General features: G+C 46.9%; 1 protein-coding gene across 1 annotated transcript in view; it reads left to right on the forward strand.

Annotated features, from left to right (window-relative positions):
* The window catches only part of LOC139385488 (roundabout homolog 1-like), a 400054-nt gene that overhangs the window by 284141 nt on the left and 88295 nt on the right, over positions 1–27618 (forward strand). The window contains exons 9-19 of the mRNA XM_071130588.1: positions 182–306; positions 2037–2208; positions 4202–4407; positions 6942–7023; positions 7263–7428; positions 8979–9145; positions 9741–9862; positions 13854–14085; positions 14964–15085; positions 19043–19214; positions 25894–26097. Of these exons, the coding sequence (XP_070986689.1) occupies positions 182–306; positions 2037–2208; positions 4202–4407; positions 6942–7023; positions 7263–7428; positions 8979–9145; positions 9741–9862; positions 13854–14085; positions 14964–15085; positions 19043–19214; positions 25894–26097 (1770 nt within the window). The remainder of the gene's footprint in view (positions 1–181; positions 307–2036; positions 2209–4201; positions 4408–6941; positions 7024–7262; positions 7429–8978; positions 9146–9740; positions 9863–13853; positions 14086–14963; positions 15086–19042; positions 19215–25893; positions 26098–27618) is intronic.

Consider the following 27618-nt stretch of genomic DNA (forward strand, 5'->3'; position numbering starts at 1 on the left):
CCTTAACCACAGCTCATTTGAATACAGAGCCCATAACTGTAACATTCAAATTCCTTTGTTTTCCATTCAAATGAGCCAGACCAGGATATTAATTGTAATGTCTGATATCTCTGTCTGATGTTATGTGATATGCGATGCTGTGTCAGTATGTTAGCTAACTGTCCCCATGCCTGTCCTCTAGTGCCCCCTGTGTTTGTGGTGCGGCCCAGGAACCAGGTGGTGGCGGTGGGGAGGACCGTCACCTTTCAGTGTGAGGCAACAGGAAACCCTCAACCTGCTATCTTCTGGCAGAGAGAGGGCAGCCAGGTGAGAGGCTCTGGGGGACCTACAGTACACCAGGAACCCAACATGAGCACATGTTGAGGAATGCTTATGGAACAAAAAAGAAAGACAACCAAGTAGTAAATCATAGTCTTCATTCTTTTATTATTTGATATTCCCATATGCTCTTTACACATTTTATGATTGCACCTATAAAACCAGCCATACAATCAGTGAACTTCACTGACCTTCACACTGATGCTTCAATTGGACCGTTCCATTCCATCACCCTTCAGGTCTTCCGTAGACTACTGTCTTTATCTGATCAGCTTCTCTATATGTGTCCTGTCTTCTCTCTTCTCTGTCTATATCTGTCCTGTCTTCTCTCTTCTCTGTCTTCTCTCTTCTCTGTCTATATCTGGCCTGTCTTCTCTCTTCTCTGTCTATATCTGTCCTGTCTTCTCTCTTCTCTGTCTTCTCTCTTCTCTGTCTTCTCTCTTCTCTGTCTATATCTGGCCTGTCTTCTCTCTTCTCTGTCTTCTCTCTTCTCTGTCTATATCTGTCCTGTCTTCTCTCTTCTCTGTCTTCTCTCTTCTCTGTCTATATCTGGCCTGTCTTCTCTCTTCTCTGTCTATATCTGTCCTGTCTTCTCTCTTCTCTGTCTATATCTGGCCTGTCTTCTCTCTTCTCTGTCTATATCCGGCCTGTCTTCTCTCTTCTCTGAATATATCTGTTCTGTCTTCTTCTCTGTCTATATCTGTTCTGTCTTCTCTCTTCTCTGTCTATTTGTCCTGTCTTCTCTCTTCTCTGTCTATCCGTCCTGTCTTCTCTCTTCTCTGTCTATATCCGTTCTGTCTTATCTCTTCTCTGTCTATATCCGTCCTGTCTTCTCTCTTCTCTGTTTATATCTGTCCTGTCTTCTCTCTTCTCTGTCTTCTCTCTTCTCTGTCTATATCTGGCCTGTCTTCTCTCTTCTCTGTCTATCTGTCCTGTCTTCTCTCTTCTCTGTCTATATCTGTCCTCTCTTCTCTCTTCTCTGTCTATCTGTCCTGTCTTCTCTCTTCTCTGTCTATATCTGGCCTGTATTCTCTCTTCTCTGTCTATATCCGTTCTGTCTTCTCTCTTCTCTGTGTATATCCATTCTGTCTTCTCTCTTCTCTGTCGATATCTGTCCTGTCTATTCTCTTCTCTGTCTATATCCATCCCGTCTTCTCTCTTCTCTGTCTATATCTGTCCTGTCTTCTCTATTCTCTGCCTATATCCATTCTGTCTTCTCTCTTCTCTGTCTATACCCATCCTGTCTCATCTCTTCTCTGTCTATATCTGGCCTGTCTTCTCTCTTCTCTGTCTATATCTGTTCTGTCTCCTCTCTCCTCTCTTCTCTGTCTATCTGTCCTGTCTTCTCCTTTCTTTGTCTATATCTGGCCTGTCTTCTCTCTTCTCTGTCTATATCTGTTCTGTCTCCTCTCTTCTCTGTCTTCTCTCTTCTCTGTCTATCTGTCCTGTCTTCTTTTTTCTTTGTCTATATCTGGCCTGTCTTATCTCTTCTCTGTCTATAACTGGCCTGTCTTCTCTCTTCTCTGTATATGTATGGCCTGTCTTCTCTCTTCTCTGTCTATATCTGGCCTGTCTTCTCTCTTCTCTGTCTATATCCGTCCTCTTCTCTCTTCTCTGTCTATATCTGGCCTGTGCTCTCTCTTCTCTGTCTATATCTGTCCTGTCTCCTCTCTTCTCTGTCTATATCTGTCCTTTCTTCTCTCCTCTCCCTCCTCTAGAACCTGCTCTTCTCCTACCAGCCCCCCCAGCCGTCTAGTCGCGTCTCCGTCTCCCAGACGGGGGACCTGACTATCACAGATGCAGAGCGCTCAGACGTGGGCTACTACAGCTGCCAGGCCCTCAACATCGCTGGCTCTGTCATCACCAAGGCCCTGCTGGAGGTCACTGACGGTGAGTTCCGCCAATCAGTGACTCCCAGTCTTAGATCTTGGAGGCATCTTGGTGGTATTGTCACACCTTGGCACATAGACATGTAGGGGTTTGAATAAACACATAATAATATACATGAGCTGTATTTAAGTGTCTAAAGTACATATTGAGGTCTGTGGAGTTTTGATCAGACTGTGTTCCAAGTCTGGCCCGGTCTCTGTGCTCCTGTCAGAGTTGGAGACTCTGTGGTGACTCATCTTCTCCAGGAGCCTGGCTTGCCTCTTGGCTCTGGGCTGTTGGCTCCTGGCAGTGTATCATTTATGCTGGCTGGTGTCTCCTCTAGGAGTCTCCTCTCATTAACAGGCTAGCCTGCTGGTGGAGGGATCTGTCTTTGTGGGGAGGCCAGGTTCAGACCTCTAATCACTCTCAGTCAATGCAGCCAGCCTGGCTTTAGTCCCAGCGTTCCCATAGCGACTCACTCAGTGTCTCCAGTCACTATTATTTTGTTTACCTCTCACCTAGATTCAACCTTCTCTAACCAGACACCTCTCACCTAGATTCAACCCTCTCTAACCAGACACCTCTCACCTAGATTCAACCCTCTCTAACCAGACACCTCTCACCTAGATTCAACCCTCTCTAACCAGACACCTCTCACCTAGATTCAACCCTCTCTAACCAGACACCTCTCACCTAGATTCAACCCTCTCTAACCAGACACCTCTCACCTAGATTCAACCCTCTCTAACCAGACACCTCTCACCTAGATTCAACCCTCTCTAACCAGACACCTCTCACCTAGATTCAACCCTTTCTAACCAGACACCTCTCATCTAAATTCAACCCTCTCTAACCAGACACCTCTCACCTAGATTCAACCCTCTCTAACCAGACACCTCTCCCTCTACCTTTGTAGCCGGGCCTGCTCTCTCTCTCTCCCTCTCTCTTTGGTGTGGCAGGTCCTGGTAGACAGTAGAAGGAGAAGATAATAACAGTTATTAAAGGGAGCAGGCCTCCTCATCTCCGTAGGCAAATCTGGTAATTACAGGTCACAGTGACAATGTTTTAGTAACTACACCAGAGCCAGCACCAGAGCCAGTCTCCCATGTATGATACTACACTGAGTGTGTAAATGTACAGACGTATGTCCTACATTATGTGTATTTAAAAGGGGATACACATACTGCATGTTTACAATAGATTTGCTATTCCTTTGAGCCAAACAACCTTGTGCTTCTGACTAAATCAGCTGCGCTGGCAGAATTGGTTATCAATAGCAGTATTAACAGCATTAATGATAACAGCCTCAGTAGCAATCTACAGTAGCAGGGACATGACGGACACCGTTCTCCGGTCACATAATGGAAATGAAATGGAGACAAAGCACGTTTAATTGAATCTGTGTGTGTCGACTGGTGAACGCCCACTGAGAGGGGGATGACGAGGAGGAAGAGGGGGAGAGGGGACAGAGGAGGGAGGGAAAATTATTCATGGTAATAACATTGTCTGTGCTGCTAGGTATGTAGAAGCGTTTTCTCCCATGTTCTGTGTTTTATAGACTGGAGGTGTGGTTTCATGAGGGGGGTGTGGTTTAAGGAGGTGGAGAGGGGATGGGGGGGGTTTGGTTGGCTGTGAATGTTAACGTCTCCATTGGAGTCTGGATCTGCAGAAAGAGGACTTGTATGTTAGCCTGTTTTATTTTAATTACACCTCATTTGTTTGGCTAAGGTCAACTCCTACTGCTGAATGATTAGAAAAGTGCTTCCAGTTGTGAAAATGTCATTTCATTCCATTTTTGAATTTCTCTCTCTCTCCGTCTACCACACAGCTACCTTCTTTCTCACCTTCCTCTGTTATTTATGTGTTTCTCTACAATCCCACTGTATAATTGTCTCTCCATTTATTTTATTATTCTCATCAAATCCACTCAATATTGTTCTCTCATCGTCCACTCAAATTATATATATTCTCTCCCACACAGTCTCTAACTCTCCCTCTCTCTCTTTCTCTCTAGTTGTGTCTGATCGCCCACCTCCAGTTGTCCGCCAGGGTCCGACCAATCAGACAGTCTCTGTGGACGGGACGGTGGTTCTGAGTTGCCTAGCAACGGGTAAGCCCACCCCCACCATCATGTGGAGGAAGGATGGGGTGTTGGTGTCCACTCACGACTCCCGGGTCAAACAGCTGGACACGGGCGCACTGCAGATCCGCTACGCCAAGGTAACACACAACACACTCAAACATGTACACACACGCATACACACACACATTCACATGCACGCTCGCACGCATACACAAAGAAACTCTCATCTTCACTGAATACACAGTATAAACACATGGAATGGTAGACCTTCTCTCCAAGCTTTTCAAAGCATAAAGATAAAACAATGTATTGATGTACCTCTCTGGTTCAGAGTACTAGTACTGAGAAAATACATCAGACTACAGGCGGACTGTGTATGAAGCCTTTATACTACAGGACTGTCTGATCTACAGAGCAACATGTAGGTCTACTGTAGTGTACCAGCTCACATGGAATATCTTACTGAGGCTGTCCAACCATATGCCCCATTATCCTAATATATGGAAATAAGAACTTCATTGAATGGAATTCTGTTCTCAATGTAGAACAGTTTGGCTGTTTGAAAACTTCCGAATTCACCTCCTTCATATGTTAACATTTCCAATCAAGCTCTTCCATTAGCCGAGACATTAATAACGCATTCCCCCTTTCAAAGCTGTCCTGAATAACGTCTATACGGCGTAGTGGCTGGCTGACTGGCTGGCAGAATAACATCTATACGGCGTAGTGGCTGGCTGACTGGCTGGCAGAATAACGTCTATACGGCGTAGTGGCTGGCTGACTGGCTGGCAGAATAACGTCTATACGGCGTAGTGGCTGGCTGACTGGCTGACTGGCTGGCAGAATAACGTCTATACGGCGGAGTGGCTGGCTGACTGGCTGACTGGCTGGCAGAATAACGTCTATACGGCGGAGTGGCTGGCTGACTGGCTGACTGGCTGACTGGCTGGCAGAATAACGTCTATACGGCGGAGTGGCTGGCTGACTGGCTGACTGGCTGGCAGAATAACGTCTATACAGCTGAGCGGCTGGCTGACTGGCTGACTGGCTGACTGGCTGACTGGCTGACTGGCTGGCTGGCAGAATAACGTCTATACGGCGGAGTGACTGGCTGACTGGCTGACTGGCTGACTGGCTGGCTGGCTGACTGGCTGGCTGGCAGAATAACGTCTATACGGCGGAGTGACTGGCTGACTGGCTGACTGGCTGGCAGAATAACGTCTATACGGCGGAGTGGCTGGCTGACTGGCTGACTGGCTGGCAGAATAACGTCTATACGGCGGAGTGGCTGGCTGACTGGCTGACTGGCTGGCAGAATAACGTCTATACGGCGTAGTGACTGGCTGACTGGCTGGCAGAATAACGTCTATACGGCGGAGTGGCTGGCTGACTGGCTGGCTGGCTGACTGGCTGGCTGGCTGACTGGCTGGCTGGCTGACTGGCTGGCAGAATAACGTCTATACGGCGGAGCGGCTGGCTGACTGGCTGACTGGCTGACTGGCTGACTGGCTGGCTGGCAGAATAACGTCTATACGGCGGAGTGACTGGCTGACTGGCTGGCTGGCTGACTGGCTGGCAGAATAACGTCTATACGGCAGAGCGGCTGGCTGACTGGCTGGCAGAATAACTTGTGCTGCTCCATCAGTAAATAAAGCATGTGATCAGTTCCCTCCTAGCGTCCAGCCATGCCTCTCCTCTCCTCAGTGAGCCGTCAATCAGCTGTCAGGGGTTTGAAGTGAATTCACACACACTATTGTCCTGTCACTCAACAGAGTGTGATGGGGAGCTGTGTGAAGCAGAACACTGAGCGAAAGACCAGGGGGGGTGCCGATGCATTCTCCAGATGGAGGCATCAAGGGGTCAGAGTTTGCGTTAGACTGTTGCTGTGTGTATGCGTGTGTGTTGTGATGACTGCAGGCAGGTTGTGTGTGGTGACAGGGCTGTGGTGAATGGGCAACACTGTGAGAACAGTGTTATGTGTTTTCAACCCAAACCTTACGTAAGGCAATTTACATGAATGAACATTTAGTTTATGTTTGGAGGTAACGCACCATGTCTTTTGTAATGCATTTTAAGGAGCTGGATGACTTGTCTTACCTGTCAGGTTGAGCTTAGATGGACCCAACCTGGAGGCTGATCTACAGGGCATAAACACTCTCCCTCTCTCAAACACACTGAGACACACACTCTCCCTCTCTCAAACACACTAGAGAGTGTCACCATATCTGTTCTGTAAAGCACTCCTTTCCCTGAGGGGAGGGTGAGAGGAGTGATGAGGATGAGGAGAGGAGGGGAGAGGGAGAGGAGGTCTCCAATTAGTCTTTGTTCCTGTGGAAATCTTTTCAATTTGACTGGTACAATCCTGCCACTTGGCCTTCCCAGCTGCTTTTCCCACTTTCTAGAGGGAAATATAATAGTGAGATTACCAGGCACTGATGGCTGGCTGCTAGGGACCACAGCAGCATGTCAATGAGAGAGAGAGAGAGAGAGAGAGAGAGAGAGAGAGAGAGAGAGAGAGAGAGAGAGAGAGATAGGGGAGGAAGCAGCACTATTTTAGTCCAATTCCACTGATGTCCAGACAGTACCTTGTCATTTGCATTTGAACCCAGAGCAATCACTAATCTAGTCCCTCTCCCCTCTATTTCCTGTCTTCTTTTTTTATGTCTTATAGCTGGGTGACACAGGCATGTACACATGCATCGCCTCCACTCCCAGTGGCGAAGCCTCATGGAAGGCCTATCTGGATATTCAAGGTAAGCCACTGGGCTGCTGCCTACTGTCACTGTGGCTACACTCCATAATGAATTAAATACATTCAGTCTGTAATTGCTTTTTTAGTTGGAATGTCACAATCTTGCCACCAGCCCAGGGAGTGTGCGTGAGTCTGTGTGTGTGTGAATGTGCTGGGTATGCATTCCATAGTCTGGCGTTACTGATAAAGTATTCATTTAGCTTTATAGAAAATGTCTCACGATACTCTCCTCATCTTCAGAGTTTGGTGTTCCAGTGCAGCCGGCCAGACCCACTGACCCCAACCTGATCCCCAGCGCCCCCTTCAAACCTGAGGTCACTGACGTCACCCGCACCTCCGTCACTCTGTCCTGGAAGCCCAACTTCTCAGGAGCCACGCCCACCTCCTACATCATAGAGGCCTTCAGGTAAGAGCAGAGGACAAAGGAGGTCACTTGTGACCAAAATAAATAAAGTGATGTCACAGTGTATTTGTATTTATTATGGATCCCCATTAGTTCCTGTCAAGGCAGCAGCTACTCTTCCTGGGGTTTATTATGGATCCCCATTAGTTCCTGTCAAGGCAGCAGCTACTCTTCCTGGGGTTTATTATGGATCCCCATTAGTTCCTGTCAAGACAGCAGCTACTCTTCCTGGGGTTTATTATGGATCCCCATTAGTTCCTGTCAAGACAGCAGCTACTCTTCCTGGGGTTTATTATGGATCCCCATTAGTTCCTGTCAAGACAGCAGCTACTCTTCCTGGGGTTTATTATGGATCCCCATTAGTTCCTGTCAAGGCAGCAGCTACTCTTCCTGGGGTTTATTATGGATCCCCATTAGTTCCTGTCAAGACAGCAGCTACTCTTTCTGGCCTTTATTATGGATCCCCATTAGTTCCTGTCAAGACAGCAGCTACTCTTCCTGGGGTTTATTATGGATCCCCATTAGTTCCTGCCAAGACAGCAGCTACTCTTCCTGGCCTTTATTATGGATCCCCATTAGTTCCTGTCAAGACAGCAGCTACTCTTCCTGGGGTTTATTATGGATCCCCATTAGTTCCTGTCAAGACAGCAGCTACTCTTCCTGGGGTGTATTATGGATCCCCATTAGTTCCTGTCAAGACAGCAGCTACTCTTCCTGGGGTTTATTATGGATCCCCATTAGTTCCTGTCAAGGCAGCAGCTACTCTTCCTGGGGTTTATTATGAATCCCCATTAGTTCCTGTCAAGACAGCAGCTACTCTTCCTGGGGTTTATTATGGATCCCCATTAGTTCCTGTCAAGGCAGCAGCTACTCTTCCTGGAGTTTATTATGGATCCCCATTAGTTCCTGTCAAGGCAGCAGCTACTCTTCCTGGTGTTTATTATGGATCCCCATTAGTTCCTGTCAAGACAGCAGCTACTCTTCCTGGGGTTTATTATGGATCCCCATTAGTTCCTGTCAAGGCAGCAGCTACTCTTCCTGGGGTTTATTATGAATCCCCATTAGTTCCTGTCAAGACAGCAGCTACTCTTCCTGGGGTTTATTATGGATCCCCATTAGTTCCTGTCAAGGCAGCAGCTACTCTTCCTGGGGTTTATTATGGATCCCCATTAGTTCCTGTCAAGGCAGCAGCTACTCTTCCTGGGGTTTATTATGGATCCCCATTAGTTCCTGTCAAGGCAGCAGCTACTATTCCTGGGGTTTATTATGGATCCCCATTAGTTCCTGTCAAGGCAGCAGCTACTCTTCCTGGGGTTTATTATGGATCCCCATTAGTTCCTGTCAAGGCAGCAGCTACTATTCCTGGGGTCCAGCAACATTAAGGCAGTTATATACCATTTTAAAAACATTACATTTCACAACAGATTTCACAACACATTAAATGTGCGCCCCCAAGCCACTTCTCTACTACCACATATCATACGCCTATGGTCTGAGTGTGTGTATGAACTTTAAACCTGATGTGTAACATCCTGTTCTGTCTTCTCTCCTAGTCATGCGTCAGGCAGCAGTTGGCAGACCCTGGCAGAACATGTGAAGACTGAGTCGTATGTACTGAAGGGCCTGAAGGCCAGTGCTGTCTATCTCTTCCTGGTCCGAGCTGCCAACGCCTACGGCCTGAGTGACCCCAGCCCCATCACTGACACCGTCAAAACACAAGGTGGGTCTCTGCTCTCTCTTAATGACTTGAAATGGGCCGCTTTACGGTAGGTCCCTGTCTGGACCTTGTCCCTGTCCTTGCATGGACCTTGTCCCTGTCTGGACCTTGTCACTGTCCTTGCATGGACCTTGTCCCTGTCTGGACATTGTCCCTGTCCTTGCATGGACCTTGTCCCTGTCTGGACCTTGTCCCTGTCCTTGCATGGACCTTGTCCCTGTCTGGATCGTGTCCCTATCCCTGCATGGACCTTGTCCCTGTCTGGATCGTGTCCCTATCCCTGCTTGGACCTTGTCCCTGTCTGGACCTTGTCCCTGTCCCTGCATGGACCTTGTCCCTGTCTGGACCTTGTCCCTGTCCTTGCATGGACCTTGTCCCTGTCTGGACTTTGTCCTTGTCTGGACCTTGTCCCTGTCCCTGTCTGGACCTTGTCCCAGTCTGAACCCTCTGCTGTTCATACTGGACAGGTATTTATCGTGTGTGTGTGTGTATATGTGTGTGTGTGTGTGTGTGTGTGTGTGTGTGTGTGTGTGTGTGTGTGTGTGTGTGTGTGTGTGTGTGTGTGTGTGTGTGTGTGTGTGTGTGTGTGTGTGTGCAGATATCCCCCCCACCAGTCAGGGAGTGGACCACCGTCAGATTCAGAGGGAGTTAGGAGAGGTGGTCATCCACCTTCACAACCCCACCATCCTCTCCTCCTCCTCTGTCAGAGTGCAGTGGACGGTGAGTGTTTTTCTCTGCTTCAAAACACGACTTTAGGGATGACATTCCCAATGAGTGACTCTTGTCATGTGTGTACATTACCGCTCAAAAGTTTGGGGTCACTTAGAAATGTCCTTGTTTTTGAAAGAAAAGGCATCTGTTTCTCAAACTAGAAACTCTAATGACCTTGTCCTCTTGCTCAGTTGTGCTCCGGGGCATCCCACTCCTCTTTCAATTCTGGTTAGAGCCAGTTTACGCTGTTCTGTGATGGGAGTAGTACACAGCATTATACGAGATCTTCAGTTTCTTGGCAATTTCTCGCATGGATTAGCCTTCATTTCTCAGAACAAGAATAGACTGACAAGTTTCAGAAGAAAGGTATTTGTTTCAGGCCATTTTGAGCCTGTAATCGAACCCACAAGTGATGATGCTCCAGATACTCAACAAGTCTAAAGAAGGCCAGTTTTATTGCTTCTTTAATCAGAACAGTTTTCAGCTGTTCTAACATAATTGCAAAAGGGTTTTCTAATGATCAATTAGCTTTTTAAAATAATAAACTTGGATTAGCTAACACAACGTGCTTTTGGAACACAGGAGTGATGGTTGCTGACAATGTATTTTACTTTCAAAAACAAGGACATTTCTAAGTGACCTCAAACTTTTGAACAGTAGTCTATATGGTGTATGTATTATTTTAATATCTATTGTGTACTTTGTATGTTTTAGCATTCATTTTAAAATGTAAATGCATAATTTTATTGTTCTCTCCAAAGTCACCATAGAGAGTAGCTAGGTCTGGAGCGCTCTGTGCTCACGGTCGATTTGTTTGCCCACTCAGCAGTGCTAATGTGCTAGCGTCCTGTAGAGGACAGACACTGCCCTGCGGAGATGGACAGAGCAGAGAACAGACTGGAACCCTGTCAAAACTCTCTAAGTATCCATCTGGTCAGGGCCAGTCACGCTGGCCAGCACTGCTGCTGTAAGACCTGTCTTTCTGCTTGTCTGTCTGTCTGCCTGTCTTTCTGCCTGTCTTCAATCAGAGCTAAACCAACCCACAGCGGCCCACTCACAACCCTCCACAACACACAGTCCACTGCCATAAGCCGCCCAGCAGAGCAGCGTGCCAGCCTGTGCCTTCCCAGATTGAAAACACTTGACTGCTGTTAAAACAAGTGAAAAGGAAGAGGTGTCCAACTAGTGCTCTCAGGCTGAAATGGATTGCAGATGTGGGAGGAGAGAGGGAGGAGGAGAAGGAGAAAAGAGGATTATAAAGGAGGGGTAGAGATTAAAGGGCAGCATGCAGAGGTGTTAGGACCTCTATGCTGTTAGATCGTGGATATCTTATTAAACACTGTTTGGCTACCATGATTCGACTGGCTCCATGTCGATCTATTCCAGGTTATGTAGAATAGAAGGAAAGTATAACTGTATACCTCCTCACTAGTTGCATAAGACACACTGTATTCTATAAACTGGCTTCTTATACAGTGCCTTCGGAAAGTATTCAGACCCCATGACATTTTATTTTCCACAGCCTTATTATAAAATGTAATACATATATACTGTTCCTCATCAATATACACCCAATACCGCATAATGACAAAGTTTTTATTGAAAATGTAAAAAATAAATACCTTATTTACATAAGTATTCAGACCCTTTGCTATGACACTCGAAATTGAGCTCAGGTGCATCATGTTTCCATTGATCATCCTTGATATGTTTCTACAACTTGATTGGAGTCCACCTGTGGTAAATTCAAATGTTTGGAAATTCTTTGGAAAGGCACACACCTGTCTACATAAGGTCCCACAATTAACAGTGTATGTCAGAGAAAAATACAAGCCACGAGGTCGAAGGAATTGTCCGTAAATTGTGTCGAGGCACAGAACTGGGGAAGAGTACCAAATAATGTTTGCAGCATTGAAGGTCCCCAAGAACACAGTGGCTTCCTTCATTCTTAAATGGAAAAGTTTGGCTCCACTAAGACTCTTCCTAGAGCTGGCCGCCTGGCCAAACGGAGCAATCGGGGCAGGGGCCTAGGTGACCAAGAACCCTATGGTCACTCTGACAGAGCTCCAGAGTTCCTCTTTGGAGATGGAGAACCTTCCAGAAGGACAACCATCTCTGCAGCATCCACCAATCAGGCCTTTATGGTAGAGTGGCCAGGTGGAAGCCACTCCTCAGTGAAAGGCATATGACAGCCAGCTTGGAGTTTGCCAAAAGGCACCTAAAGACTCTCAGACCATGAGAAACAAGATTTCCTGCCCTGATGAAACCAAGATTGAACTTTTTTGCCTGAATTCCAAGCGTCATGTCTAGAGGAAACCTGCTGTGGGGATGTTTTTCAGCGGCAGGGACTGGGAGACTAGTCATTATCGAGGGAAAGATGAACGGAGCAAAGAACAGAGGGATCCTTGATGAATACCTGCTCCAGAGCGTTCAGGACCTCAGACTGGGGTGAAGGTTCACCCTCCAACGGGACAACGACCCTAAGCACACAGCCAAGACAGCACAGGAGTGGCTCTGGGACAAGTCTTTGAATGTCATTGAGTGGTCCAGCCAGAGCCTGGACTTGCACCCGATCGAACAACTCTGGAGAGACCTCTGGACGCTCCACATCCAGCATCATACCCAACAAGACTTGAGTCTGTCATCGCTGCCAAGGGTGCTTCAACTTAATAAAGGGTCTGAAAACTTATGTAAATGTGATATTTCCGTTGCACAGTTCTGAGCCTAATGAGACCACTTGAGCCGGCATAATTTTTTTTAGTGGAGGATTAAAAAAAGTGCTGCCTACCTTTCCCAGAGACCTTGCTGGATAGTACAGTACAGTAGTACAATACACTACAGTACAGTAATACAATACACTACAGTACAGTAGTACAATACACTACAGTACAGTACAGTAGTACAATACACTACAGTACAGTACAGTAGTACAATACACTACAGTACAGTACAGCAGTACAATACACTACCTTACAGTAGTACAATACACTACAGTACAGTAGTACAATACACTACAGTACAGTAGTACAATACACTACAGTACAGTACAGTAGTACAATACACTACAGTACAGTACAGTAGTACAATACACTACAGTACAGTACAGCAGTACAATACACTACCTTACAGTAGTACAATACACTACAGTACAGTAGTACAATACAGTACAGTACAGTAGTACAATACACTACAGCACAGTAGTACAATACACTACAGTACAGTAGTACAATACACTACAGTACAGTGCTGTACAGTACCATTCTAGTGCACACCAATAGGTTGTATTGTAGAGTTCACACATACAGTAGAGGCACATGCATAGATGATCCCTGACTGACAGCACAGAGGCTCTCTAAATCAAGATGCACCTTTACCAATGCTCTATTATACGAAATGATCTCTGTCATCATGGCTCTCTCTGTACCCTCAGCATATCATGTCCCCTGGTGTGTGTGAGTCAGTCAGTATGAGAGGCTGCATTGTCCCCCCTGATCCTAGACTAGAGTTCCCAGTAAGTCAGGAGGAGACGGGCCGGGCTGTTCTGGGTGCCCTGTTCTAACCCCCTGTAACCAGGACCAGACTCTCGGAACCTCTGGGCTATGACCTCATGTTGCGCTGTGGTTTCCAGACATCGTTGCCGCTCCAAATGGAACTGCTCTGCTGGCCCACACACAGACGGAGGGATGGATGGATAGATGGATGGATGGATAAGTGGATGGACCATGTGATGAGTTAACACTCCGGACCCCGCTAGCTAGCTAGCCAGCCAGCCAGCCAGCCAGCCAGCCAGCCAGCCAGCCAGCCAGCCAGCCAACCAGCCAGCCAGAGACAGCCACATTAGTAAAACTGGCCTACAGCTACAACTGAACTGTCTATTGATAATGTTCCAGAATGATGCTGAGAGACTTTCCACTGTAGAGTCACTCTGAGTGCCTAAATGGAGTCAAGTTGACCGTATGTATGTGTGTGTATGTGTGTTATTGTCTCCCCTGGCCACTAGGTGGAGCAGCAGTCTCAGTACATCCAGGGTTATAAGGTGATGTACCGTGCCTCTCCAGAGGGCCAGCAGAGGAGTGACTGGGCTGTGTTTGAGGTGAGAACCCCAGGGGAGGACAGTACTGTGGTGCCCCAGCTCAGGAAGGGAGTCACTTACGAGTTCAAAGTTCGCCCCTTCTTCAACGAGTTCCAGGGAACAGACAGTGAGGTCAAGATAGCCAAGACTCTGGAGGAAGGTGGGTGGACAAGTCTGTGTGTGTGTGTGTGTGTGTGTGTGTGTGTGTGTGTGTGTGTGTGTGTGTGCACACAGAGTTTGTCTGTGACCTTTGTAACTATGCATGTGTGTGAGAACAACAGCTGTTCACAGCGGGCGTAGAGAGTAAAGGATGATTGTGTGTTCTGTGGTGTTTCTGTGTGTTAGGCCAGATGTTGTACTGTTGGAAAAAGTCCCGTGAAACCCAGAGGATGATGAACCCAAATACTATTTGTCACCTAGGTGCTGTGTTAATTATTGAAAAGGATGTGGTTGTGTGGTTGTGAAAATCTTCCAGGGTTTGGGGGCAACCCAGAGCTCATATAGGCCATATGAAAGAGAGAAGCATTGTGAAAAGTTATGTGGAATGAATGAGAGAGGAGCTGACTGAAAAAAAAAACTGTTAGCCAAAATGTGTGTGGGTGTGTGTTTTCCTTCTTCCTTGTTGTATTCAGCAAAGCTTTGTTGCTAATTGTGTTGCTAATTGTTTTCGTAGTTCAAACACGATGGCCTCACTCCCGTGAGCAGGAATGCCTGATTCCATTACAGTCAATCGGAACGAGATTAAGAGTGTTATGTTGTATTTTGTCATAATAAATTAACTTTAATTAAACTCATCAGGGTAGAATCATCACAGAACACACAGGCGTAAACATTGCAATCAGAATTCTCTCTTTGTTTAAATAGTGATTTTTTAAAATGTATTTGTAAATACTTTCTCTGAACAAAGAAAAATAGTCATTTTTTTACTGTTGTAACAGTGTGTGGGGACAGACAGCTGGGGACAGACAGTGTGTGTTACTGTTGATGGTGTATTACATTTACATGTGTTGTTGTGTCTGTCTATCTGTCTGTCCCCAGCTCCCAGTGCAGCCCCTCGTGGGGTTACCGTCACAGAGAGCGGGGACAATGGGACCGCCATCATGGTCTCCTGGCAACCGCCTCCAGAGGAGGAGCAGAACGGGGTGGTCCAGGAGTACAAGGTGAGAACACTGGCAGGGACTCCCAAATTACCCACATATCTGAGTTTGGTCAAAGGTAGTGTACTACGGTAGTGTGTAGGCAACCCCTGGCCTCTAGTCATCTCAGAGCTGATAGAGACAGTAGGATATTACTGTGTGGTGGCGGGTAGAAATGGTTGTGAAACAGTGCCATCTGGTGGACTAGATAGATGTACACACTTTCTGAGTTGTCCTGGGAGGCTCTCTGTTCCTTAGGCCTGCTGGTTCTGTTTTACCTCATATGTAATTGCACCTATGTGGTTTCCCAGGTCTAAATCCCCTAATTATAGCAGAAGAATGGAGGTGAAAAGCACTGGTCATTTCAATGTGTATTCCACATTGATTCAACAGAATTTAATTGAAATCATGTGGAAACAACATTGATTCAACCAGTGTGTGCCCAGTGGGTGGCTTCGAGGTCCAGCTTTGAATATGAGGGCCTTTCGTGGATTATTCAGAGTTAGTCTACTGAAGGTCTAGAATATCTGATGTATTATCTATACAGCCATTCATTATATCCATACGTTATAGTCATACATTATATCCATACATTGTAGTCATACATTATAGCCACATATTATAGCAGCCAAACATTTTAGCAGCCATACATTTTAGCAATATATTACAGCCATACATTAGACTCATATATTGTATCCATACATATAAACATATATTATACCCATTCATTACATTATAAACATACGTTGTATGCATACATTATAGGCATACATTACAGGCATACCTTATAGGCATGCACTATAGCCATACATTACAGGCATACCTTATAGGCATGCACTATAGCCATACATTGTAGCAACACATTGTATATGCATCCTGCTGATTAATAAATCTAATGATGAGAGGTCTACAGGCCTAACACTACCCCCTTATGAGCCTCTTAAATCATTGGAAGGGATTTCTTTGACTCTGCTCTGCTGGAAAGAGGGTTATGAATGGGAAAGACAGACAGAGAATCCAATCAAGGTGAAGACAACGGGAGAGTGAGATTACAGCAGGGAAAACAGAGCGAAGCTTGTGAGATATTTTTGGGAAGGCTTCTCTTGTTAAACCGTTTCATCTTTTACGACAGTGGGCTAAATCAGGGTCCCACAGAGTGATTCTTGGAACAAAATACACCTCAGAAATACAGTATGGTTATGGGCTTAAAAAAAGAAGACACCTGTACCATGTCAGATATAGAGTTGAAATGTATTCCATTTGGATCCCAATATTTCACTTTATATACATCACATCAGACTGAAAGATAACAAAACCGTTTTACATAGAGACACCGGATCTTCGTTGTTAAAAAAAATAAAAAAATGAAATTATGACAAATATTAATAACGTTCCACCCATGAGGGCAAAGGGGGCGCTTTTGGTCATTGACTTCAGGAAAGGGCTACTCCACTCCATCTTTTTTTGGTACAGGTCAGCCTAATTTTGTAGTTCAGCCATAGCATTCCTCTCTCCGCCCTCTGCTCCACTCCCTCCTCTCTGTGTTCACTCATAAGTATTCTCTTTGTGTAACCCCCTCGCTGTGGCCAGCACACTCCTCATATAACATGCAGTGTGAGTACTGACATTTTAATTGGAAAGTTATTTTTTGTCACAGGGATTGTAGGTTAGTGTTGGAGGGGAGACACAGCAAAGTCATTTTAAAAGTTAAGCCACTGTTAATTTTCCAGGTAAATGTTTTCTGCCGATAGGGTTTATAGTAATTTCATGGTTGTTAAATCCGGCGCGGCAGCGTTCCTTGGTCATTACTGCATATGGTCCCTAGTGGCGCTTCTTCCCACCACAACTCCTAAAGCAGCCCCCCAGGCTTCTGGGGCTTTCTAACACTACCCCCTACCTCCAAACACACACACACACACACACACACACACACACACACACACACACACACACACGTCTGTGTGTGAGGGATGTCAACATACGGTGGTGGGGGTAGAGAAGCAGAGGCGGCCAGGTTCAGGATGCTGGGGTTATCCAGGTTCAGGATGCTGGGGTTAGCCAGGTTCAGGATGCTGGGGTTATCCAGGTTCAGGATGCTGGGGTTATCCATGTTCAGGATGCTGGGGTTATCCATGTTCAGGATGCTGGGGTTATCCAAGTTCAGGATGCTGGGGTTATCCAGGTTCAGGATGCTGGGGTTATCCAGGTTCAGGATGCTGGGGTTATCCAGGTTCAGGATGCTGGGGTTATCCAGGTTCAGGATGCTGGGGTTATCCAGGTTCAGGATGCTGGGGTTATCCAGGTTCAGGATGCTGGGGTTAGCCAGGTTCAGGATGCTGGGGTTAGCCAGGTTCAGGATGCTGGGGTTATCCAGGTTCAGGATGCTGGGGTTATCCAGGTTCAGGATGCTGGGGTTATCCATGTTCAGGATGCTGGGGTTATCCATGTTCAGGATGCTGGGGTTATCCAGGTTCAGGATGCTGGGGTTATCCAGGTTCAGGATGCTGGGGTTATCCAGGTTCAGGATGCTGGGGTTATCCAGGTTCAGGATGCTGGGGTTATCCAGGTTCAGGATGCTGGGGTTAGCCAGGTTCAGGATGCTGGGGTTAGCCAGGTTCAGGATGCTGGGGTTATCCAGGTTCAGGATGCTGGGGTTATCCAGGTTCAGGATGCTTGGGTTATCCAGGTTCAGGATGCTGGGGTTATCCAGGTTCAGGATGCTGGGGTTATCTTGGTTCAGGATGCTGGGGTTATCCAGGTTCAGGATGCTGGGGTTATCCAGGTTCAGGATGCTGGGGTTATCCAGGTTCAGGATGCTGGGGTTATCCAGGTTCAGGATGCTGGGGTTAGCCAGGTTCAGGATGCTGGGGTTATCCAGGTTCAGGATGCTGGGGTTATCCAGGTTCAGGATGCTGGGGTTAGCCAGGTTCAGGATGCTGGGATTATCCAGGTTCAGGATGCTGGGGTTAGCCAGGTTCAGGATGCTGGGGTTAGCCAGGTTCAGGATGCTGGGGTTATCCAGGTTCAGGATGCTGGGGTTATCCAGGTTCAGGATGCTGGGGTTAGCCAGGTTCAGGATGCTGGGGTTATCCAGGTTCAGGATGCTAGGGTTATCCAGGTTCAGGATGCTGGGGTTATTCATGTTCAGGATGCTGGGTTATCCAGGTTCAGGATGCTGGGGTTATCCAGGTTCAGGATGCTGGGGTTATCCAGGTTCAGGATGCTGGGGTTATCCAGGTTCAGGATGCTGGGGTTAGCCAGGTTCAAGATGCTGGGGTTAGCCAGGTTCAGGATGCTGGGGTTAGCCAGGTTCAATATGCTGGGGGTAGCCAGGTTCAAGATGCTGGGGGTAGCCAGGTTCAAGATGCTTGGGTTAGCCAGGTTCAAGATGCTGGGGTTAGCCAGGTTCAGGATGCTGGGTTAGCCAGGTTCAAGATGCTGAGGGTAGCCAGGTTCAAGATGCTGGGGTTAGCCAGGTTCAGGATGTTGAGGTTAGCAGCCCTCATGCTGAGAAGAATGAATGAAGCACTTTTTGACCCTGGATTGAGTTAGCCTGAGAGAGCCCTGGATTGAGTTAGCCTGAGAGAGCCTTGTATTGAGTTAGCCTGAGAGAGCCCTGGATTGAGTTAGCCTGAGAGAGCCCTATCTCCTCCCTGTGAGTCACTGACAAACCTGCGCTGCTGCTGCTGCAATAGGGTTATGGAGGTGAGTACTGACCCACACTTAGCTTTTCATGGGGTTAGGTTACACTCACTCAGACAGGGGGACATGGCTACCACAGCTAATACAGACTCTGTGTGGAACACACCCAGAAACACAGAAAAATGTGTCCCAGTGTTTTTATATGTGGAATACCTGGGTGGAATAATTCAATCTGCGCTGAAATTATACATTAGCATCAACCAGAAGTAGCTAACTTGCTGTACATGTCACACCACCATCAGAACACTGTTATATTGTCTTCTCTCTCTGTCCTGTTAGATCTGGTGTTTGGGGAATGAGAGCAGGTACCATATCAACCGTACGGTGGACGGCTCTACCTTCTCCTTGCTGATCCCCAGCCTGGCTCCAGGGATCCGTTACAGTGTTGAGGTCGCAGCCAGCACTGGGGCAGGCCCAGGGGTCAAGTCTGATGTCACCTTCTTCCAGATAGGTGAGTGGAGGAGAACTCTGACCTGCATTTCTCTGCACCCAGCAGAAGGTTCAAATAACATTATTTTCACTCGGGTGGAAGAAGAGGAAGAGGAGGGATATGTCCTTCTTCTATGTGTCCTCACTTGTTAACTTCGTACAGCGTGGATTCCAAGGCTTACTGCCTAATAACTTCCCCACCTGCTTTAACCTCAATGGCTGGCAAATAGTCAATGGACATTTTGTAGTATTGACTTCCCTTTAATCTTACTCTGAAGGGTTTATTCCTCTACGTTTACAGCTGTCATATTAACATTAAAGTAGTGTTATGACATCGTTTTACAATGAAGCAAATCCCTGAATTCCTCTGTGCCCCTGTCTGCTCACCTGTTCTTGGTCTATAATAGTGGTTAGATGTGTCATATAAATGATTACCGTACCAATTATAGCCACGACAGACCTCATACACAGTGTGTGATGAGCATGACTGACATATCTTAATGCCGTGTTGACCACTGTCACTGTACAGTCACAATGGTTTTTACCTGACTGACAGTGACATGTTATTTTATCTTAATGCCGTGCTGACCACTGTCACTGTACAGCCACAATGGTTTTTACCTGACTGACAGTGACATGTTATTTTATCTTAATGCCGTGCTGACCACTGTCACTGTACAGCCACAATGGTTTTTACCTGACTGACAGTGACATGTTATTTTATCTTAATGCCGTGCTGACCACTGTCACTGTACAGCCACAATGGTTTTTACCTGACTGACAGTGACATGTTATTTTATCTTAATGCCGTGCTGACCACTGTCACTGTACAGCCACAATGGTTTTTACCTGACTGACAGTGACATGTTATTTTATCTTAATGCCGTGCTGACCACTGTCACTGTACAGCCACAATGGTTTTTACCTGACTGACAGTGACATGTTATTTTATCTTAATGCCGTGCTGACCACTGTCACTGTACAGCCACAATGGTTTTTACCTGACTGACAGTGACATGTTATTTTATCTTAATGCCGTGCTGACCACTGTCACTGTACAGCCACAATGGTTTTTACCTGACTGACAGTGACATGTTATTTTATCTTAATGCCGTGCTGACCACTGTCACTGTACAGCCACAATGGTTTTTACCTGACTGACATTGTGATAAAACGGTTCATGAAATTCTTACTAGGCAGCAGTTCAGTGCTTGAAGCTTGTGTCGTGTCTTCACTATCATTAAACTAAAGACTTATAGTTTTTATCAAAGATTCTCTGTAATTAGTATTACGCAATCAAACTGATTAATCATGTAACTGTAATTAACTAGGAAGTCGGGGCACCAAGGAAAAATATTAAGATTACAAGATTATAATTTCCTAATATTACCTTTCAGATATTTTCATATCTGATCCATAGTCTTCTGATTAATGAATAATTTACTTTACCTCACGTTAGTCTCATTCCAGATGTTGTAAATTGTTGGTTATCTGCACAAACCCAGTCTTCACTATACGTCATCCATACATCAATTGTCTTAAATCATTTATTTATTACTAACTAAGTAATTCACAGAAATGCATAAACAAACAAACAAGGTAAATGTGGTTACATGAAATGATAGGAGAATGTGCTCTAGTGGGCTAACCCGGCATTGCGGCTTGTTAGACAAAAGGGGAGTGGGGGTCAGATGAGAAGTCACTACGGAGTGATAATTACAACAATTGAAATGCGAATCCTTTGCACATGAACGCTCACTCATTCGGGAACAATTGCAATCAATATACTATATATATTTACGCTCAGTGTGTCATCTTGATCGCTGGTGAAAAGGTTGTTTCTTTTGTAGAATTGTCCATCTCTCTCCCTCTCTCTCTCTGTCGTGGTTATAGTGGCTGGTTCAGAGTGACGTTCATTCGTTTCATTATAGAATGGATGTTTCGGCGGTTGTCGTTCTTCGCGTTCAATGATGCCGAATTCCTAGCTGCAGACTAGTAATTAATATCAAAGATTTGTTCTTATTCTGTCGGTATCGATAGTCTAAGAGTTTAACCATGTGGTATGGTTAAAAGATTCAGCAATGGTCCACAACCTGGTCTGGTGATCATTTCTCAAAGTTGGGTTTTATTCGGAATTGCAGAAAAGGGGCTGTCCCAGGACGCCTGACCATAACTGGGCTCAGGGGCGGTCCTCTGATTTAATTAACTCCAATCCCCTTTTTGAGTTTTCCTTCATTAAACAGTCCAAAATCACATTGTAAAATTGTGTAAACAGTATCATACTCACTCATTCATCTTATACAACATTATCTGAGGCTATTATATAAACAGCGTTATGGTAATGTGGCCACACCGTCTCCCATAAGCTTCCCCATGTTGTAACAAACGGACCAGTTCGTAACTGGATTCTTCACCGATCTTTTATACTTTCTCCGGAACATGAAATTTGTTCGTACCTCAAGTTCTGTGAGGTGGAAGGAATTACTTTGTTCTCTATGAAAATGTACTCTCTCTATTCTGTTTGTCCATGAGGAGATCCTCAGGAATTTACGACGTCTCTCTGACCACAGCAGCCTAGTTGAAGGAGGCAAGGGGGAGGCAAGGAGAGGGGGATGGGGCTTGCTATACCCAAAGAGGCCAACGTCATGACACTTGGCTGCCCCACCCTGCTCTGCTCTGTTCTGCTCTGCCCTGTTCTGCTTTGCCCTGCTCTGCTCTGCCCTGTTCTGCTCTGCCCTGTTCTGCTCTGCCCTGCTCTGCCCTGTTCTGCTCTGCCCTGTTCTGCTCTGCCCTGCTCTGCCCTGTTCTGCTCTGCCCTGCTCTGCTCTGCTCTGCCCTGTTATATTCTGCTCTGCCCTGTTCTGCTCTGCCCTGTTCTGCTCTGTTCTGATCTGCCCTGCTCTGCCCTGTTCTGCTCTGCCCTGTTCTGCTCTGCTCTGTTCTGCCCTGTTCTGCTCTGCCCGGTTCTGCTCTGCCCTGCTATGCCCTGTTCTGCTCTGCCCTGTTCTGCTCTGCCCTGTTCTGCTCCGCCCTGCTCTGCCCTGTTCTGCTCTGCCCTGCCCTGCTCTGTTCTGCTCTGCCCTGCTCTGCCCTTTTCTGCTCTGCCCTGCTCTGCCCTGTTCTGCTCTGCCCTGTTCTGCTCTGCCCTGTTCTGCTCTGCTCTGTTCTGCCCTGTTCTGCTCTGCTCTGTTCTGCCCTGTTCTGCTCTGCCCTGCTCTGCCCTGTTCTGCTCTGCTCTGTTCTGTTCTGCTCTGCCCTGCTCTGACCTTTTCTGCTCTGCCTTGCTCTGCCCTGTTCTGCTCTGCCCTGTTATGCTCTGCTCTGTTCTGCCCTGTTCTGCTCTGCTCTGTTCTGCCCTTTTCTGCTCTGCTCTGCTCTGCCCTGTTCTGCTCTGCCCTGCCCTGCTCTGCTCTGTTGTGCCCTGTTCTGCTCTGCCCTGTTCTGCTCTGCCCTGTTCTTCCCTGCTCTTTTCTGTTCTCTTCTCCAGTCAAAGAGGCAATGTTCTAGTGCTTAACAAGAGCAATAAACCATGAACTCTGGCACAGCTGTGTGTTTTGAGATTATGTATTTATTAACCCTTTATTAGCTTACCTGTCAAGATTACGATACTGGAGGGGCTGTAAGACCCAATGTAGCAAGTTATTTTCCAGACAAATTCCTTCTCTCTCCATTTGTCATGTGGAGTGTCAAGATCAGCTACAGTGCACTATGTACAGTATAGTACTATTGATACCTGGCACATCAGTCAGTCATGAATTATAGCTACCTGGGAGGAATATAATTCAGTCTTCACTCATATAGCCCAGGCTGTTTAAGATCCTCTGTTAGAATACTCCACAGATCTGAGCTACGACAAATATGCTCACGGTAAAGTGAATAAATGATAACAACATGGAACAGCGGTGCTGGGTGCTTGGTAGAGGGACAGCTGTGTGTTAAAGTGGGCTGGGATGGGCATGGGGAAGCAGGAAGCTGGGTGTTTGGTAGAGGGACAGCTGTGTGTCTGTGTGTGTTAAAGGGGGCTGGGATGGGCATGGAGAAGCAGGAAGCTGGGTGCTTGGTAGAGGGACAGCTGTGTGTCTGTGTGTGTTAAAGGGGGCTGGGATGGGCATGGAGAAGCAGGAAGCTGGGTGCTTGGTAGAGGGACAGCTGTGTTTCTGTGTGTGTTAAAGGGGGCTGGGATGGGCATGGAGAAGCAGGAAGCTGTGTGTCTGTGTGTGTTGAAGTGGGCATGGAGAAGCAGGAAGCTGGGTGCTTGGTAGAGGGACAGCTGTGTGTCTGTGTGTGTTGAAGTGGGCTGGGATGGGCATGGAGAAGCAGGAAGCTGGGTGCTTGGTAGGCTGGGATGGGCATGGAGAAGCAGGAAGCTGGGTGCTTGGTAGAGGGACAGCTGTGTGTCTGTGTGTGTTAAAGTGGGCTGGGATGGGCATGGAGAAGCAGGAAGCTGGGTGCTTGGTAGGCTGGGAGGGACAGCTGTGTGTCTGTGTGTGTGTGTGTTAAAGGGGGCTGGGAAGGGCATGGAGAAGCAGGAAGCTGGGTGCTTGGTAGAGGGACAGCTGTGTGTCTGTGTGTGTTAAAGGGGGCTGGGATGGGCATGGAGAAGCAGGAAGCTGGGTGCTTGGTAGAGGGACAGCTGTGTGTCTGTGTGTGTTAAAGGGGGCTGGGATGGGCATGGAGAAGCAGGAAGCTGGGTGCTTGGTAGAGGGACAGCTGTGTGTCTGTGTGTGTTAAAGGGGGCTGGGATGGGCATGGAGAAGCAGGAAGCTGTGACTGATACAATTTCTCTCACTTGAGGGCTTCCAGCGCTTCACCCTAATGCATTTGTCACACTATAGGCTTGTTTGCGTCATGGCATAGCAGCCTAGATACCTGTACAATCCCTGAGGACTGTTTAGTCACATCGGTACTCTGCTTCCATCCTCACAGAAACACTCATGAAATCCACATAGTAGTGGGCAAGGAGAGAAAAGAGAGAGAGAGGGCTCCCCAACTCGACAAAGAGAGAGAGAGAGATGGGTAGAGGTAGCAACACTGGAATTTGGGGAAACCTGTTTGCCTCTGGCTGAGTGAGTCTGTAAAGATACAAGTGGTTGCAACATGAAACAAGAGAGATTTTAATTTTTTTTTAAAAGAGATGAAGAAAGTTTGATAAGCAAGCTGACGTGAAGACATTTCTTAGGGGGACAACACTCTTTCATGTGAGGCACAGGGAGAATAGACAGATGAAGAAAACAGGCCTTTGTAGTGTGATCACTAGTTCTGACGGTTCATTTTGACTAGCAGAACAGTTGCAAAAGCTAACAGAAAGACAAACCCAAGCTGCACATTAAAGGGCTATAGTGTGCTAATGACTAGTACTATGTTTTTATTAGTACTGCTGTGATCTCATTCGCTGTAATAATAACTATTAGAATGTTGCTCAGTGTGTTGTCGTACTTCTTTAAGTCTTCCTGGGTGTGTGGAACATTCAGGTAGTGTGCTTCCTGGTTCAATTCTGATACGAATATATTATGCTTAAATCTCCTGGGTTGAAACCTTTTGTCTGATTACCTGCCATTGTTGACTGGGATCAGTTCTGGGATCAGCTCTTTTGTAATAGAGAGAGCGTTCCATCTCTGCAGCTCCACAGCCCAGGTCCAGCCTTACACTCACCTGCAGAGATGAAAGAAGTCTTTGTATGTCAGAAGAAAAGACAACGTTCATATTTATGCCCTTTCCTGACTTCATTTAGTTTTTTCTACCCCCAACTTCAAAATCATTCCCAGTTTCAGGCTTTTCCACTTTGTTTGAAATTTTGTGTTTAAAATAAATAAAATAAAATTATATTTGTTAAATGCACCGAATACAACAGGTGTAGTAGACCTTACAGTGAACTAAATGCTTACTTACAAGCCCTTAACCAACAATGCTTTAAGAAGTTAAGGAAAAAAGTGTCAAGAAAAAAATAGATAAGTAAAAAATTGAAAATAACAAATAACATTTCATTTCTTCTCTCTCTTTCTCCCCTTTTTACTACTTCTCATTTCCTCCCTCCTTTCTCCTCCCTTGCTCATTCCTGTGTACTTTCTGCCTCCTCTGACACTCGACCTGCTTTGGCCCGCTGACATTCCTGACCGTCTCCTTTCATCCTTCCTAATCCCTTCTTTATGTCTTCACCATCTCTTACTTTCCCCTCTGCCTTTATCTCCCCATTCAATAACTCTTCCATCACTACCTCACCTTCTCACCCCTCACCTCTCCTCTCCTCACCCTGCACCCCTCTCCTCTCATCTCCTCACACTGCACCCCTCTCCTCTCATCTCCTCACACTGCACCCCTCTCCTCTCATCTCCTCACACTGCACCCCTCTCCTCTCATCTCCTCACACTGCACCCCTCTCCTCTCATCTCCTCACACTGTACCCCTCTCCTCTCATCTACTCACACTGTACCCCTCTCCTCTCATCTCCTCACACTGTACCCCTCTCCTCTCATCTCCTCTCATCTTATCTCCTCACCCTGTACCCCTCTCCTCTCCTCTCATCTCCTCACACTGTACCCCTCTCCTCATCCTTCTATCCCCTCTCTTTGCTCTTACTCTTTCCTGTTCCTGCCCCCTCTCCTCTCACCTCCTTATCCTCTGCCCATCTCCAATCCTATCCTCTCTCCCTCTATCATCTCTCCCCCTATCCTCTCTCCTCCTATCCTCTCTCCCCCCTCTAGACTCATCAGGGCATGTGACGGAGGGTGTGTTGGAGCCAGAGAACACCCTGTCCCAACAGATCAGTGAGGTGGTGAAGCAGCCGGCCTTCATAGCAGGGATAGGAGCGGCATGTTGGATCATCCTCATGGTGTTCAGTATCTGGCTCTACCGACAGCGTAAGAAGAGGAGTGGCCTCAGCACTAACTACGCCGGCATCCGCAAGGGTCAGTACAACATGCCTCACCTAATGGCAGCACACTGGAATCACTAGCTCAAAGTGTCCTCAAGCACTGATCTAGGATCAGGTAATTCTATTCTCAACCCTTAATGTAACAGTTAATAGGATGAAAAATAGCTGAGATTGTATCAGTGGTTAAGGGTCATTGTGTGATTCCTACGCCTACTCTCATATCAGCTCTCAATTAAGCCGCTCTTAGTTTTCAATTAATTTATCCATAAAAACTCCAGTTACTGTATCACATCCCCCCCAGCAATCCCTCCATCCCCCCAGCAATCCCTCCATCCCCCCAGCAATCCCTCCATCCCCCCAGCAATCCGTCCATCCACTCAACAATGCCTCCATCCCCTAAACAATCCATCCATCCCCTCAACAATCCATCCATCCCTCAACAATCCCTCTATCCCCCAACAATCCATCCATCCCCTCAACAATCCCTCCATCCCCTCAACAATCCCTCCATCCCCTCAACAATCCCTCCATCCCCCCCAACAATCCCTCCACCCCCCCAACAATGCCTCCATCCCCTCAACAATGCCTCCATCCCCTCAACAATCCCTCCATCCCCTCAACAATCCCTCCATCCCCTCAACAATCCCTCCATCCCCTCAACAATCCCTCCATCCCCTCAACAATCCCTCCATCCCCTCAACAATGCCTCCATCCCCTCAACAATCCCTCCATCCCCCCAACAATCCCTCTATCCCCTCAACAATCCCTCCATCCCCCCAACAATCCCTCCATCCCCTCAACAATGCCTCCTCTTACATGAAAGTCTTGCATTGTGCTGTATCATTTGACTTGAGGTGAGGTCTACCGTCTGAAAATGGTCCCTAGTACTTTGAGAAAGTTAAAAGCCCTTGAACATCTGCAGCTGAAAAATGGACCTGTCTCCTGCAGTGATGTCGTTCTATTCTGTTTCATATTTCCCTCTCTCTGATCCTGCCAGGGTGTTTTTGTGTGTGTAGTTCTTCTTTTGAAGTGCGTCTTCCGGTCCCACCAGTTTCTGTTAGCAGTTCCCACCTGAATGTGTCTGGAAAGACAGAACAACTTGCTATGATGAGCATGAATCAAGGAGAAACTAACATTTCTCTAGCTTGAAGTATACTTTTGGAATAGTTTTGAGTGAAATCCTATGATGCAAATGATAGTTTGAAACATTGTGTCATACTGTTGCATAAGATTCCTTACCATACCATTGTGTTTTTCACACTCTGTCAGTATCAGATTCTATGTGCTCTCTAGTAGTGGACACGGCCTACCTAACCTGCAGGGAGTTTACCTGACTGGATCCGATGTGACAGGGTTCAGTACATGCCCAACCTCTGCCCACAATAGTTTACGGAGTATGAAGGAGTGCTATTAGGCTTTCTGTGTAGCTCTTTCCTGTGCTGCCTGGTTTAATATGCGGCTGTAGGCATTGCAGCTGCTGCCTGCCTGCCCTCCCCATGCCCTCCCCATGCCCTCCCCATGCCCTCCCCATACCCTCCCCATGCCCTCCCCATGC

The sequence above is a fragment of the Oncorhynchus clarkii genome, chromosome 27 (assembly GCF_045791955.1).
Source record: "Oncorhynchus clarkii lewisi isolate Uvic-CL-2024 chromosome 27, UVic_Ocla_1.0, whole genome shotgun sequence".
In the NCBI taxonomy this organism is placed as follows: Eukaryota; Metazoa; Chordata; class Actinopteri; order Salmoniformes; family Salmonidae; genus Oncorhynchus; species Oncorhynchus clarkii.